The sequence below is a fragment of the Saccopteryx leptura genome, chromosome X (genome assembly GCF_036850995.1).
Source record: "Saccopteryx leptura isolate mSacLep1 chromosome X, mSacLep1_pri_phased_curated, whole genome shotgun sequence".
Classification (NCBI taxonomy): domain Eukaryota; kingdom Metazoa; phylum Chordata; class Mammalia; order Chiroptera; family Emballonuridae; genus Saccopteryx; species Saccopteryx leptura.
The window spans coordinates 76,202,927-76,218,612 of NC_089516.1; the positions used below are offsets into that span (position 1 = coordinate 76,202,927).

A 15,686-nucleotide genomic window follows, 5' to 3' on the forward strand; every position below is an offset into this window, starting at 1 on the left:
TAGTATTTCCCTTGTGGTATTCTGAGATGACCCTTAGTGTGAGCTGAAACTTACACATATTTGCTCACAAGAGCCAAATTTTGGTATCTCCTTTGAACTCCTCATGGAATGAGCACAGGAATAAACCATGGTGAGAATCTTTGTACCATGGAAACCAACAAATATTTTCCTTAAAGGTCTAATTGTTAAATATTTACTGGTACACCACTGCCACTATTTAAATCTTATGTTAACATCCTTCAAACAGTTGTAAATTGCTGGTTTCAAAACTGATCAATATAATTTTAAATTTATCATTCTTTACATAATATGTAACATATATTCATATCACCTCATGAAAATTTTAAAAACAATGTTACTGAGATACATTTAAAATACCATACTATTCCCTGAACAGTTGGTGGTGCAGTGGATAAAGTGTCGGACTGGGATGCTGAGGACCCAGGTTTGAAACCTCAAGGTCGCTGGCTAGAGCACGGGCTCACCACCTTGAGTGTGGTGTTGCTGGCTTGAGCATGGGATCATAGACATGACCCCATGGTTGCTGGCTTGAAGCCCAAGGTCACTGGCTTGAGCAAGGGTCACTCGCTCTGCTGTAGCCCCTCAACCCGGCCAAGAACATCTAAGAGCCGCAACAAAGAATTGATGCTTCTCATCTCTCTCCCTTCCTGTCTGTCCATCCCTATCTGTCCCTCTGTCTCTGTCACAACACAAATATAAATAAGTACAAATACCCACTATTGACTCAATGTGTGCATTGATAATGTTTTAAACATAATCACAGAGTTGTGCAACAATCACCATTAATTCCAGAAATTTTTCATCATGAAAAAAGAAAACCTATGCCCTTTACAAATCATTTCCTATTCCTACATACACCCAACTTCTGGCAACCGCTAATCTGTCTCTGTAAATATGCCAATTCTAGAAATTTCAAATAAATGTTATCACATAATATATGGTCTTTTGTGACTGGCTTCTTTTAGATAGCATTATGTTTTCAAGATTCATCTATTTTGTAGCATGTTTCAGTATTTAATTATTTTATTTTATTTTATTTTTTTAATGGGGCGACATCAATAAATTAGGATACATATATTCTAAGGTAACATGTCCAGGTTATCTTGTCGTTCAATTATGTTGCATACCCATCACCCAAAGTCAGATTGTCCTCTGTCACCTTCTATCTAGTTTTCTTTGTGCCCCTCCCCCTTCCCCCTCCCCCTCTCCCTCTCCCCCCTCCCCCCTCCCCCCATAACCACCACACTCTTATCAATGTCTCTCAGTCTCACTTTTATGTCCCACCTACGTACGGAATAATGCAGTTCCTGTTTTTTTCTGATTTACTTATTTCACTTTGTATAATGTTATCAAGATCCCACCATTTTGCTGTAAATGATCCGATGTCATCATTTCTTATGGCTGAGTAGTATTCCATAGTGTATATGTGCCACATCTTCTTTATCCAGTCATCTACTGATGGGCTTTTTGGTTGTTTCCATGTCCTGTTCACTGTGAACAATGCTGCAATGAACATAGGGCTGCATGTGTCTTTACATATCAATGTTTCTGAGTTTTGGGGGTATATACCCAGTAGAGGGATTGCTGGGTCATAAGGTAGTTCCATTTTCAGTTTTTTGAGGAACCACCATACTTTCTTCCATAATGGTTGTACTACTTTACATTCCCACCAACAGTGTATGACGGTTCCTTTTTCTCCACAGCCTCTCCAACATTTGCTATTACCTGTCTTGTTAATAATAGCTAATCTAACAGGTGTGAGGTGGTATCTCATTGCAGTTTTGATTTGCATTTCTCTAATAACTAAAGAAGATGAGCATCTTTTCATATATCTGTTGGCCATTTGTATTTCTTCCTGGGAGAAGTGTCTGTTCATGTCCTCTTCCCATTTTTTTATTGGATTGTTTGTTTGTTTGTTGTTGAGTTTTATGAGTTCTTTGTATATTTTGGATATTAGGCCCTTATCTGAGCTGTTGTTTGAAAATATCATTTCCCATTTAGTTGGCTGTCTGTTTATTTTGTTATCAGTTTCTCTTGCTGCGCAAAAACTTCTTAGTCTGATGTAGTTCTATTCATTAATTTTTGCCTTCACTTCTCTTGCCTTTGGAGTCAAATTCATAAAATGCTCTTTAAAACCCAGGTCCATGAGTTTAGTACCTATGTCTTCTTCTATGTACTTAATTGTTTCAGGTCTTATGTTTAGATCTTTGATCCATTTTGAGTTAATTTTAGTGCAGGGGGACAAACTGTAGTCCAGTTTCATTCTTTCGCATGTGGCTTTCCTTATTTTACATGGCTCTATTATAGCCTATAATATGCATAGGCCACATTTTGTTTACCCATTCACTCGATGGACATTTCCCCCCACTTTTTGTTATTATTTGTTAACAACATCCATGTAAAAGGTTTTTGGTGAACATATCGCTTCTCTTGGGTATATACCAAAGAGTGAAATTTCTGGGTCATATAATAAATCTGTTAAAAATTTAGATGACTGTTTTCCAAAGTGGCTAAAGCATTTTACATTTTCACTAGGTGTGTATAATGGTTCCAATTTCTCCACTTCCTAGCTAACAGTGGTTATCTGTCTTTTTTTATTCGAGCCTTCATAGTAAGTGCTATCTTCTATAGATAAATGCTTATTCAAATTATTTATACATTTTAAAACTTGCACTTGCCATTTATTATTGAGATGTAAGAGTTCTTTATATACTGTGCATACAAGTTCTTTATCAGATATATGATTTGAATATATTTCTTCCCATTATGTGAGTTATCTTTTCTACTTTATTATTGCTATTATTTTTATCACCTCATATACATGTAAAGCTTTCATTTATGATATTCATCAACCACAACATGAAAATTATTGAAAATATCTTACCCGTACTATTTCACAGTCAACATTTAATTCATTTGCAACTGCTTCAATCTTCTCTCTACAGATAGATCCAAGGCTGGTCATGCCATTGTCCCAGTATTTCTTAAGGGTGGCTAAGTCTCTGTCACTGAACTGAGTGCGGTCTTGTAGCTGCAGAATAAATTTTAAAAATTAGAATAATCCAAAGAAAGAATATTATAGAGAGGATCATCATAGTGAGATGTAATAGGTCACTTTCAACACATACCATATTTCCCCATGTATGAGTTGCACACTTTTTTGAAAAATTAGGGGTCTAAAAACTGGGTGCATCTTATACAGTGGTTGTGGTATTTCAAATGCCATAGATGGAATTGAGGACGAAGCATATATAAAGACAGTGATTTGTCATCAGACACAGATGAGGACAAGCTAATGGATGGGAGTTTTGACAGTGATTAGGAGTTGTATGAATTTTATGATGAATAAAACTTGAGTTCAATAATTTTATGTAATAGATTATTTTTTCAAATTTCAGGCCCCCAAATTAAGGTGCGTCTTATACATGGGGAAATATGGTAATAGTAGCTAAATTAGTTTCAAAATTCTTACTCTGTTTACATTTTGAAATGGATATTTTAGTTATATTTATTTTTATAACATGAAGGTGTAGTGGAATAAAATAAATAAAAATTTGATTGATAGCAATTAAGCAATGTTGATTTTAAATGGTAATGATCACAAATAATTCATGTAATTGTAAAAAATACAGATAAATTTTAAAAAGAAGAGAGGTTCAATTACCCACAATTCTGGAAATAACACTTGTTAGCCTTATCTTTTTCTTTATGATACACCATTCATATTCACACGCAATATATTAAAATAATATCAGGGTCAATATTACATCACTGTGATGTCTTTTGATAATAATCTAGATTTCCATACATGTAGGTCTCCTACTAATTTTATAATTAATTAAAAAGGTAAATTAAAAATGGAAGAATATAATGTACATCTAAGAAAAAATTATATTTATGGCCTTAGGAAGTTTCACAATAAACCTCTTCTTTTTGTTCTTAAGTTTTTTAAAACAATAAATTATGGACTTTATATATTGCTTTTTAATTTAATGAATCCTGGAGTCATCCCTAGGAAGTAAATTAGAAGCACAATAGAATAATGACCTTCATTTTGCTGATAAGGAATCAGGAAAAGAAGGGTCAGAGTACACATTCAACAGGGCACAAAGAGTCCATGGCAGAGCTAGAAATAGATATATACCTATTCTTTTTTTGTAGGAGCTTTTCCACTATGATGTCTCCAATTATTTCAAGAGGTGGAGAAAAAATATAAAAATGAATTTTAATTAAAAATATATATTGTGGCCCTGGCCGATTGGCTCTGTGATAGAGCATCGGCCAGGCGTGTGGAAGTCCCAAGTTCGATTTCTGGTCAGGGCACTCAGGAGAAGTGCCCATCTGCTTCTCCACCCTTCCCCACTCTTTGCTCTCTATTTCTCTCTTCCCCTCTTGCAGCCAAGGCTTCATTGGAGCAAGGTTGGCCCAGGCACTGAGATGGCTCCATGGCATCTGCCTCAGGCGTTAGAATGGCTCCGATTGCAGCAGAGCAACGCCGCATAGGGACTTAGCATCGTCCCCTGGTGGGCATGCTAGGTGGATTCCTTCCTGCCTCCCCCCCCCGTTTCTCATTTTGGGGAAAAATATATATATATATATGGTATATATATGGTCTACCGGAAAGTTCTGTCCGTTTTTGGAATAAAACAAAATACAAATTTTTCTTACCGTCAATAAACTTTATTAAATAATATAATTGCTATTATTATTAATGATTTCTTGCCAGCGTGAGGGTAATTTGTATACCCCATTTTTGAAAAATGTTTTATCTTTTGATGTGAAAAATTGAACCTGTGCTTTTTTGATATCTTCTTCATTTTTGAATTTTTTGCCCTTCAAAAAATTTTGTAAGGACAAAAACAAGTGATAGTCGGAGGGTGCTAAGTCTGGGGAATATGGTGGATGCGACAGACATGCTTCTGTAGCATTTCTTCCTTGTTGAAATTCGTAAAAATTACAGTGGTGTAAATGAACTTTATCAGTAGCCATGGGTACACTATTGCTTCACACATAAGACTAACATGGATCAATTTTGTTTTAGTTATTTGCTACGTCAGTATGTATACATTAAGTGATAAAAATAGAGAGGCACACATACGCCAAATAAACATTTGCTTACGTGTCGAAACTTGTGATAGAAACCGACAGAATTTTCTGGTAGAAAATATATATATTTTATATATATATATATCTTGCAAAGCCCTATATGTGTAAGTGTGTGTTTGTGATGAGAGGAAGAGAGAGCCTGTGAGAGTGCATTTAGGGTAAATGTTGCTAACCACAGCATAAGATATAAGATTATTTTCCTGCCTTTGCCTAACAAGATATGGTCTGGTCCCACACAGAGACTACACTTCAAATCCTTCCTAGACATACACTGCTTTCAACATTTCCTTTCTAACAGAAATTTAAAATGAAACATTCTCAAATTGAATTAGGGTAACAATGGAAAATAATGTATACAATACATAAAACATGACTTAAAAGTTATAGATAAAACTGACATAATACTAAACCATGGGAGCAAATTTATTTTAAAACCACATCCATTTGAAAAGGAATTTTAGCTATCAGGAGGAAAATCAATATATAAAATTTTAGTTTCCTACCATGATAGTGAGGTTAGATTGTGTAATTAACATGTATCTCCATAAGAAATGCAATACATTTTTGTGTGTTAATCAATTTCTTTATTGCTAAATATGTTCTCACACTTCTTAAAAAATCCTAAGTAACCTTTATTTCAACTACTAGGACAAATTACATGTTCCCAATAAATAAATCAAAACATGCATCCAAGTTTTTTAATCAAGTGGAATAACCCTCAAGTTATTTACAACATAAAAATCTCATTAGGTACCCATCCTTTATTGATTGTTTAATAGTTATAGAGCTAAAATTCTCAATAAAAAACTGAGCAGAATAAATGGTCTAAGGTTCCAAGTAGATTCAAATAGTCCATCATAACAGACAGGATAAATATTCCCATACTTTTCCATTGCCATTGCAGCAAGTTCTTCAGTGTAAGGTAGCCTAAATTATGACAAAAAGAAAGAAATACTGAACAGAAAACTTAAACATACTCAGCCAATTAATTTGTAACTCATTTGGAAGACATCTAAGACTTACTCATCTCTTAAACAGAACTAAATAAAATCTGATTTGTTTTGTTAGAAACGTACTGGGGTCTCAGACCTAGTAATGCTGAAGGTGACCTATTACGACAATGGCTATTAAGTAGAAGCTTATGAGGAAGAACAGTTAGTTTTAAAGCTATTAAGAGCATGTTTTAAATAATACAATAAACAAAGTAATAAAAATCAATTAGCATTAAAAGTTAATACCCTCTTAGAGTAGGAAAATAAAAGGCAGACACATATGGAGAAGGTAAGTTCTTCCTTGAGGAAATCTGAAAATGACATCAGTTTTGTCTTACTATTGGACGTTAAAGCCCCTTTCACTTTACAAGATATGCCACCACCTAAGCTTTGCTTCAAGTGAGGGAGACATATTAGGCAATTACGTTGTAGATTTTTTGAAAAGGATAACATTCCAGTAACTGTGGAACTGAGGCTTGGGCGTGTGACCAGATAATCATGTTAATTTCACTTTGCTTATATTGCAACAAAATAGAAACCCTTTGGCCTCTTCACCAGCCCAAGGACATTTCCAGGAATTGAGTTCTTTGCTTCCTTTTTAAAAAGAAAACAGTGACAAAAATCTGACATTGGAGAGCAGAGTTTTCTGTTTTAATTATGTATCTCAGTTAAATGTATGAACTGAACGACATATTTATATTAAGAAGCAATCCCTTCAAAATTAGAACTATTAAAATTTTATTTTTAAATGCATTTTCAATTGTAATTGACATACAATATTACACTATTTTCAGGTGTACAACACTGTGACGAGACATTTATATACCTTAGGAAGTGATTGCCTCAGTAAGTCTAGAGTCCATCTGACACCATATATAGTTATTACAATATTGTTGACTATATTCCTTATGCTCTACTTTATATACCCATGATCTCCTCCTCCTCCTCCTCCTCCTCCTCCTCCACTTCCTCCTCCTCCTCCTTCTTCTTCTTCCTCTCCTTCCTCCTCCTCTTCTTCTTTCTCCTCCCCTCTTCCTCCTCCTCCTCCTCCTCCTCTTCGTTTTTCTTTTCTTTTTTTTTTTTACAGGGACAGAGAGTCAGAGAGAGGAGCAGATAGGGACAGACAGGAAGGGAGAGAGATGAGAAGCATCATTTCTTCATTGTGGCACTTAAGTTGTTCATTGATTGTTTTCTCATATGTGCCTTGACTGGGGGGCTACGGCAGAGTAAGTGACCCCTTGCTCAAGCCAGAGACCTTGGGCTCACTCCAGCGACCTTGGCTTCAAGCGAGTGACCTTTGGGCTTAAGCCAGTGACCATGTGGTTATGTCTATGATCCCACACTAAAGCCAGCTGTAAAGCCAGAAGGCACGGCCAGGGCCACCATCACAGCAGCCTTCTGGCCCATGCAGGTTCGCATTGGATTCGGACAGTCGGTAAAGAAACAGCGGAGCCAAAAACTGATGGGCCATAGTCTTTAATCCTAGCTTGCACCCGGCGGGCAAGTAAAAAATACACACTGGGCTCCAAAACCCAGTCACATTCAGTGCTCACAAAGCCACTGACTTATCCGAGTTTCCTAGAATCAAAGGTTTCTAGCTCACCAACCTTATTCTCCTCAGTTCCCCATCTCCTTCCTTATCCCAGATACAAACTCTACACAGACTGGCATCTCACTCAGTACTCCGCCATCTTGGCTGCTTCTCCTGGCCTACTCCACGTGGCCTCCTTCTGCTCTCCTCTGCTCTCTCTTGCTAATCTCAGGAACCAAGCGCCAAGTCCCGTTCTGCCCCCATTTTATAGTGTAGCTTCACAACCTTTAATCCAATATACAAAATAGGGTAGTCTCTAATACAAAGTCACTTCTCTGAGGCATGATTGGATTGTACCGCCCTACAGCAAAAAGGGTGGGAAAGGCTTAATCCCAAAACCAAGCCCCAGGTTACAACGATCTCCAACACACATTAATATCACCTGGGCGATGGCCTCTTTAACAAAGTGAGCATAATACATTTTATCTGCCCAACACCAGCAAACCCATGCTCAAGACGGATTAGCCCACCCTAAAGCTGAAGACGTCAGGGTTTCAAACCTGGGTCCTCCACATCCCTGTCCGATGTTCTATCCAGTGCACCACCACCTGGTCAGGCCTATGACTATTTTCTAACTACTAATATTGTTGGGCAGATAAAATATATTATTCTCACTTTTTTAAAGACGGTGCTGCCCATGAGGAGGCCGTCACCCAGGTGATATTAATGTGTGTCTCTGTGGGCAGGTAGAATCCTTGTAGCCTGGGGCTTGGTTTTGGGATTAGGCCTTTCCCACCCGTTTTGATGTGGGGTGGTACAATCCAATCATGCCTCAGAGAAGTGTCTTTGTATTAGAGACTTCCCTGTTTTGTATATTGGATTAAAGGTTTGGATTTCTACACTATAAAATGGGGGCAGAACGAGAGCTTGCGCTCTTGGTTCCTGGGATGATTAGCATGAGAGAGCAGAGGGAGCAGAGCAGAGAGCAGAAAGAGGCCATGTGGCCAGGAGAAGCAGCCAAGATAGCGGAGTGTTGAGTGAGATGCCAGTTTGTGCAGAGTTTGTATCTGGGATAAGGAAGAAGATGGGGAACTGAGGAGAATAAGTCTGGTGAGCTAGAAACCTTTGATTCTAGGAAACTCGGATAAGTCAGTGGCTTTGTGAGCACTGAATGAGTGGGTTTTGGAGCCCAGTGTATGTTTTTACTTGCCCGCCGGGTGCAAGCTAGGATTAAAGACTATGGCCCACCAGTTTTTGGCTCCATTGTTTCTTTACCGACTGTCTGAATCCAATGCGAACCTGCATGGGCCAGGCTGCTGTGATAGTGGCCCTGGCTTCTGGCTTTACAAATACGTACTTCTTAACTCTTCTACCTTTTTCACCTAATACTCCAAACATCCTCCCTTCTGGCAACATCATTTTGTTCTCTGTATCTATGAGTCCATTTATATTTGTTTATTTTTATTTTAGATTCTGCATAGAAGTGAAATCAATGGCATTTGCCTTTCTCTGTCTTATATCAGTTAGCATAATACCCCTCAAGGCCATCCATGCTGTCACAAATGGTAAAATGTCATTCTATTTAACGACCAAGTAACACTCCATTATATATACGTACTGCCACTTTCTTATCCATTCATCTATTGATGGGAACTTGAGTTGCTTCCAAATCTTAGTTTTGTAAACAATGCACCTATTAATATAGGGGTGCATATATTCTTTTGAATTGGTATTTTGGGTTTCTTTAGATAAATATTCAGAAATGGTAACATTAGTCCATAAGGCAGTTTCATTTTTTAATTTTTTGAAGTAACTCCATACTGTTTTCCACAGTTGCTGTATCAATCAATATATGTTCCCACCAAGAGTGCAGAAGGGTTCTCTTTTCTCCACATCCTCACCAACACTTGTTTGTTGATTTACTGATAGCTATACTGACAGGTGTGAGATGATATTTCATTTTTGTTTTAATTTGAATTTTTGTGATGATTTGTAACGTTGAGCATCTTTTCACATATTTGTTGGCCTTCTGTGTGTCCTCTTTGTTTAAGTGTAGATTCAGATCCTCTGCCATTTTCAGTTAGATTGTGTAGATTTTTTTTTTTTTGGAGTTGAGTTCGTCAAAAATTTAGATTTTAACCTCTAAGGATGTATCACGGGCAAATATCTTTTTCCATTCTGTAGGTTGTCTTTTGTTATGTTGATGGTTTCCTTGCTTTTTAAATAATAATAATAATAATAATAATAATAATTTGATGTAGTCTCAATTTGTCCATATTTTCCTTTTATTTTCCTTGCCCAAGAGGATATATCAGGGGGAAAAAATGTTGCTAAAAGAAATGTTAGGCCCTGGCCGGTTGGCTCAGTGGTAAAGCGTCGGCCTGGCGTGCAGGAGTCCCAGGTTCGATTCCCAGCCAGGGCACACAGGAGAAGCGCCCATCTGCTTCTCCACCCCTCCCCCTCTCCTTCCTCTCTGTCTCTCTCTTCCCCCTCTGCAGCCAAGGCTCCATTGGAGCAAAATTTGCCTGGACACTGAGGATGGCTCCATGGCCTCTGCCTCAGGCGCTAGAATGCATCTGGTTGCAGCAGAGCAATGCCCCAGATGGGCAGAGCATCACCTTCTGGTGACCATGCCAGGTGGATCCTGGTCAGGCGCATGCGGGAGTCTGTCTGACTGCCTCCCCATTTCCAACTTCAGGAAAAAATAATACAAAAAAAAAAAATAAAAAAAAAAAAAAAGAAACGTTAAAGATTTTACTGCTTATGGTATTTTCTAATATTTTTATGGTTTATTGTCTTACATTTAAGTATTTTATCTATTTTGAGTGTATTATTGTGTATGCTCTGAAATGTTGGTCTAGTTTCAGTTTTGAACGAATCTGTCCAATTTGCCCAATTCTATTTATTGAATAGAGTGTCTATATCCCTTTGTATGTTCTTGCCAACTTTGTCATATATTACTTGACTATCTACTTGTATGTTTATGTCTGGGGTCTCTATTCTGTTCCATTGATCAATATGTCTGCATTTATGCAAATCCCTTGCTGTTTTGATTATTATAGACTTGTAGTATTGTTTGATAGTAGGAACCTGGAATACTATAATTTTGTACTTTTTTCTCAAAATTGCTATGGCTCTTCAGGGTCATTTGTGATTCCATAATTTTTTTTACATTATTTATTCTGGGTCTGTGAAAAACATGGAGGGTATTTTGATAAGAATTGCTTTGAATCTGTAGATTGCTTTGGTTAGTATGAACATTTTACCCATTTTACTTTTTTCTATTAATGAGCATGGTATATACCTCTATTTATTTGTATCTTCTTCAATTTATTTCTTCAAAGTCCTATACATTTCCAAGTAAAGGACTTTTTACCACTTTGGTTCAATTTATTCCTAAGTGTATAAAATGCAATGAATTTCTGAGTATTTAATTTGTGCCCTGCAAATTGAATTTATTTATCAATTTTATCCACAATTTTTTTTGGGATTTTTAGCTTTGTGCATATACAGTATCCTGTCATCTGCAATACTTACTGTTTTACTCATTTCCAATTTGGGTGATTTTTTTTTTTAATTTTTCTATCTTTTCTGACTGCTGTGGCTAAATCTTCCAGTATTATGTTGAAAAAGAGTGGGAAAAGTGCCTTGGTTCTGATCTTAAGGGAAATGCTTTTAGCTCTTCCTCATTGAGTGTAATGTTAGTTGTGGCTTTGTCATATATGGCTTTATTATGTTGAGGTATGTTTCCTCTATTACTATTTTTCTGACAGCTTTTAACATAAATGTGTACTGGATTTTATAAACTGCTTTTTCTGCATCAATTGATATGATCATATGATTTTTACCATTCATTTTCTGTATGTGGTGTATCACATTAATTGATTTGAATTGTATCAAACTTGTATCCCAGGAATAAATTCTACTTCTTCATTTTGTATGGTCATTTTAATGTATTGCTCAACTCAAATTGTTAATATTTTGCTTAGGATTTTTATATTTATGTTTCCAGAAGATATAATTTCTTTTCTTAGCAGTAGCTATATTTGGTTTTTAAATGAAGATGATGTCGGCCTTGTCAATTGAGCTTGTGATTCTTTCCTCCTCTTTATTTTTTGAACTAGTTTGAGAAGGATAACTGTTAGTTCTTCTTTGGATATTTGTTTAAATTCACCTGTGAAGCCATCTTGTCAAGGACTTTTATTTTGTTGGAAGTTTTTTGATTACTGTTTTAATTTTGTTGTTTGTATATAATTGGTCTATACAGATATTTGGTTTACTCTTGAGTTTTGAAATGTTGTATATATTTCTAAGACTTTATCTGTTTCTTCCAGACTGTCTAACATGTTGGCAATAATTGTTCATATATTTTCACATAATCTTTTATATTTCTGTGCCGTCAATTGTTACTTCTTTTTCATTTATTATTTTATTTATTTGAAAATTTTGTTAATCTTATTTATCTTTAAAAGAATCGGCTTTTGTTTTTCTTTTCTTTTTAACTTTTTAAATATTTAGACACTATTTCATTTATTTCCACTGTAATCTATAAAAATTTTCTTCCTTTTTCTCACTTTGGACTTTGTTGTGTTTTTTTCTAGTTCCCTCAGATTAGATTGCTTATTTAAGATTGTTTATCTTAGATTTCTCTTGCTCTTTAAAATAGTCCTGTATAGCTATAGATTTCCCTATTAGGACTGCTTTCACTGTGTCCCATAGATTTCAGGTAGAATTTGTTTTCATTTGTTTCAAGGTAGGTTTTGATTTCTTCATGGATCTCATTCTCAACCTATTAATAATTCAGTAACAATTAATTTAACCTCCAACTATGCAGTGTTTTTGTGATCTTCAGTTTTTGTCTCGTAATTGAATTCTAGGTTCATTCCACTGTTGTTAGAGAAGATGCTTGATAAGATTTCAAGCTACTTACACTTAATGGGACTAGGTTTGTAGCCTAAAATGTGGTCTAATCAGGAAAATGTTCCATGTACACTTGAAAAAAATATACATTCTACTTCTTTGAGTTGAAGTGTTCTGAAAATATCAATTAAATCCATCTGATTTAGTGTATCATTTAAGACTGTTGTATCCTCGTTGGTTTTCTGTCTGAAGATTTATCTATTAATGTCAATGGTGTGTTAAAACCCCTAGTATGACTGTATAACTTTTCTTCTCTTTATGTCAATCATTATTTGCCTTATATATTTTGGTGTTCCTATATTAGATTCATAAATGTTTATGAGGATATATCCTCTTATTGGGCTGATAATTTACCATTATGTAATGACTTTTTTTTATAGCCTTTGCTTAAAAGTATATTTTGTCTGATATAAGCATTGCACCCTGTTTTATTTTTATTTGTATGAAATACATTTTATCTTTTTATTTTTAGTCTATGTGTTTTTTGATCTGAAGTGGGCATTTTTAGACAGCATATAAACAACTATTGTTTTCTTATTCATTTAGTTATCCTATGTCCTTTTTTTGACAGAGACAGAGTCAGAAGGAAGGACAGATAGGGATAGACAGACAGAAAGGGAGAGAGATGAGAAGCATCAATTCTTCTTCATTGTGGCATCTTAGTTGTCCATTGATTGCTTGTTCATTGATTGCTTTCTCATATGTGCTTTGACTGGAGGGCTACAGCAGAGCTAGTTACTCCTTGCTCAAGTCAGCGACATCAGGTTTGAGCCAGCGACTGTGGGGACATGTCTGTGATCCCACGCTCAAGTCAGCGACCCTGTGCTCAAGCTGGAGAATCCACGCTCAAGCTGGATATGCCTCTGCTCAAGCCAGTGACCTTGGGGTTTGGAACCTCGGTCCTCTGCATCCCAGTCCGAGGCTCTATCACCTGCACCTCCACCTTGTCAGGCTACCTTGTGTCTTTTGATTGGAACATTTAATTTATTTTACATTTAAAGTGATAATTGATAGGTTAGTATTTATTGGCATTTTATTATACATATTTATATTCCTTTTTTTTTTTTTAAAGTCCCTTTAACATTTCTTGTGATACTGGTTTGGTGTTAATGAACTCCTTTAGAAAGATTTTTTTGTTTGTTTTGTTTGGGGGATAACTATTCCTTTGTCTGTCCATTTTAAATGATAGCCTTGCTGGGTAGATAAGTTTTTACTGTAGGTCCTTGCTTTTCATCACTTTATATATTTTGTGTTAATAAATACATTCTGTCCTGAAATTGTTCTATTGAAGAATCAGTTGACAGTTTCGTGGGAGCTCCTTTGTAGAAAACTGTCCTTTGTCTTGCTGCTTTTAAGATTCTGTCTTTGTGTTTAACCTGTGCTATTTCTCATATGATGTGTCTTGGCATGGTCTTTTGGGGGGCCATCTTGTCTGGGACTGTGTTTCCTGGACTTGTGTTTCTTTTTCCTTCACAAGGTTAACTATTTTTTCAGTCATTATTTTTCCCATATGTTCTCTATCTCTTGCTCTCTCTTGTGTCTTTCTTTTACTACTATGATGCCAATGTTGTTACATTTGATGTTATCCTAAAGGTTCCATAAACTCCCTTATTTTTTTTAATCTTCTTTTACTGTTTGATGTTCTGATTGTTTTCTGCTACCTTGTCTTCCAAATCTCTAATTTAATATTTTATTTCATGTAATTTGTTGTTGATACCTTCTAGTGTATTCTTCATTTCTGACTGCTCTTTTTTTATATTTTCAATGCTCTTTTTTATGCATACTATCTTTTGTTAAATTCTTGCTAAGTTGATCAATTTTGCCACTAAGTTCCTTAAGCATTCTTATAACCACTGTTTTCAGTTCTGTATTTAATAAGATTGACTCAATTTCATTTAGATATTTTTGGGGGAGGGGGAAATTTTTCCTGTTTTTTCATTTAAGACACATTTCTTTATCTCTCTATTTTAGCTATCTCTCTGTAATTTTTTCTGTATATTAAGTAGTTATGCTATGCCTCCTGGTCTTGGATGGAATAGTGGTCTTATGTAGTAAGTGTCCTGTGGGGTTCAGTTGCAGTCTCCATGATTACCAGAGCTAGGTATTCTAGAAATGTCCCATGTGTGGGTTATGTAAACCCTTCAGTTGTAGTTGAGCCTTGATTACTGTTGTTTTATCCGTGGTTGGAGTTGACCCTCAGGCTGGCCTACTGAGGATTAACCTGGACCAAAATGTATATGCTGTGGTGTGGAGGCTGACCCTACTAAGTAGAATTTGCTTCATCAGAGTCTAGTGCTTGCTGAGATATTTGTTTGGATGTGCCACTTGTGGAGTTATTTGGGTTCTACTTTGATATGTTGTGAAGTCCACCACTAGGTGCGTGTTGTGGGTCCTCTTGGGAGGAACTCCAATGCAGGTCAATGTTAGACCCTACACCCTAGAGTCACACAATTCAGTGTCTTTCTGTGCATCTCTGCTATAGCCCTTAGTCTGATCACAGGACCAGGCTGGCTGCAGTTAGCCTAGCTTATTCCTCAGCATGGTTCAAGCTTTGCATGTTGGGTCCACAAGGAGTGAGGAGGAATGATGCCCAAGGTCTCATTTACCTAGGCTGATGCCATATGAGAGAGCTCTTGACCCAGAGAGATAATGTCTGTGGGCAGTGTGAAAGAGGTACTAGCACAGGGACATTGGTGGTTTATACCTCCAGCTCTCTCCCAGAAGCTATACAACCGAGTATCTGCATGTATGACTCTAGTCTCCTGGAGTTGGGAGGAGCATTTAATTTTTCAAATAATATATTCAAATTGCCTTTGGGCAGGAGCTGTGAAAGTTCTTCTTTTCATATATATTTATCAATGCTAAGTGAGCTTTGTAATTTTTGTTATTTTAATAAAAAATTTTACAGTAGCTCCCCCTTGTCTGTGGTTTCACTTTCTACAGTTCCAGTTATACATGGTCAATCACAGTCTAAAAATATTAAATAAATAATTACAGAAATAAAAAATTCATACTTCTAAATTGGACACTCTTTTGAGTAATATGATGAAATCCTTTTCTGTTCTGCTCCATCTTGGATGTCATCACCGTTTTTTTCAGGCTGTATATCCATAATG

The 15,686-nt window shown here is 36.2% G+C and overlaps 1 protein-coding gene across 1 annotated transcript in view; it reads right to left on the minus strand.

The window, feature by feature from the left end:
• HDX (highly divergent homeobox) overlaps positions 1-15,686 on the minus strand; it is a 108,359-nt gene that overhangs the window by 36,582 nt on the left and 56,091 nt on the right. Inside the window, exon 4 of the mRNA XM_066357050.1 lies at positions 2,906-3,052. Within this exon, the coding sequence (XP_066213147.1) occupies positions 2,906-3,052 (147 nt within the window). The remainder of the gene's footprint in view (positions 1-2,905; positions 3,053-15,686) is intronic.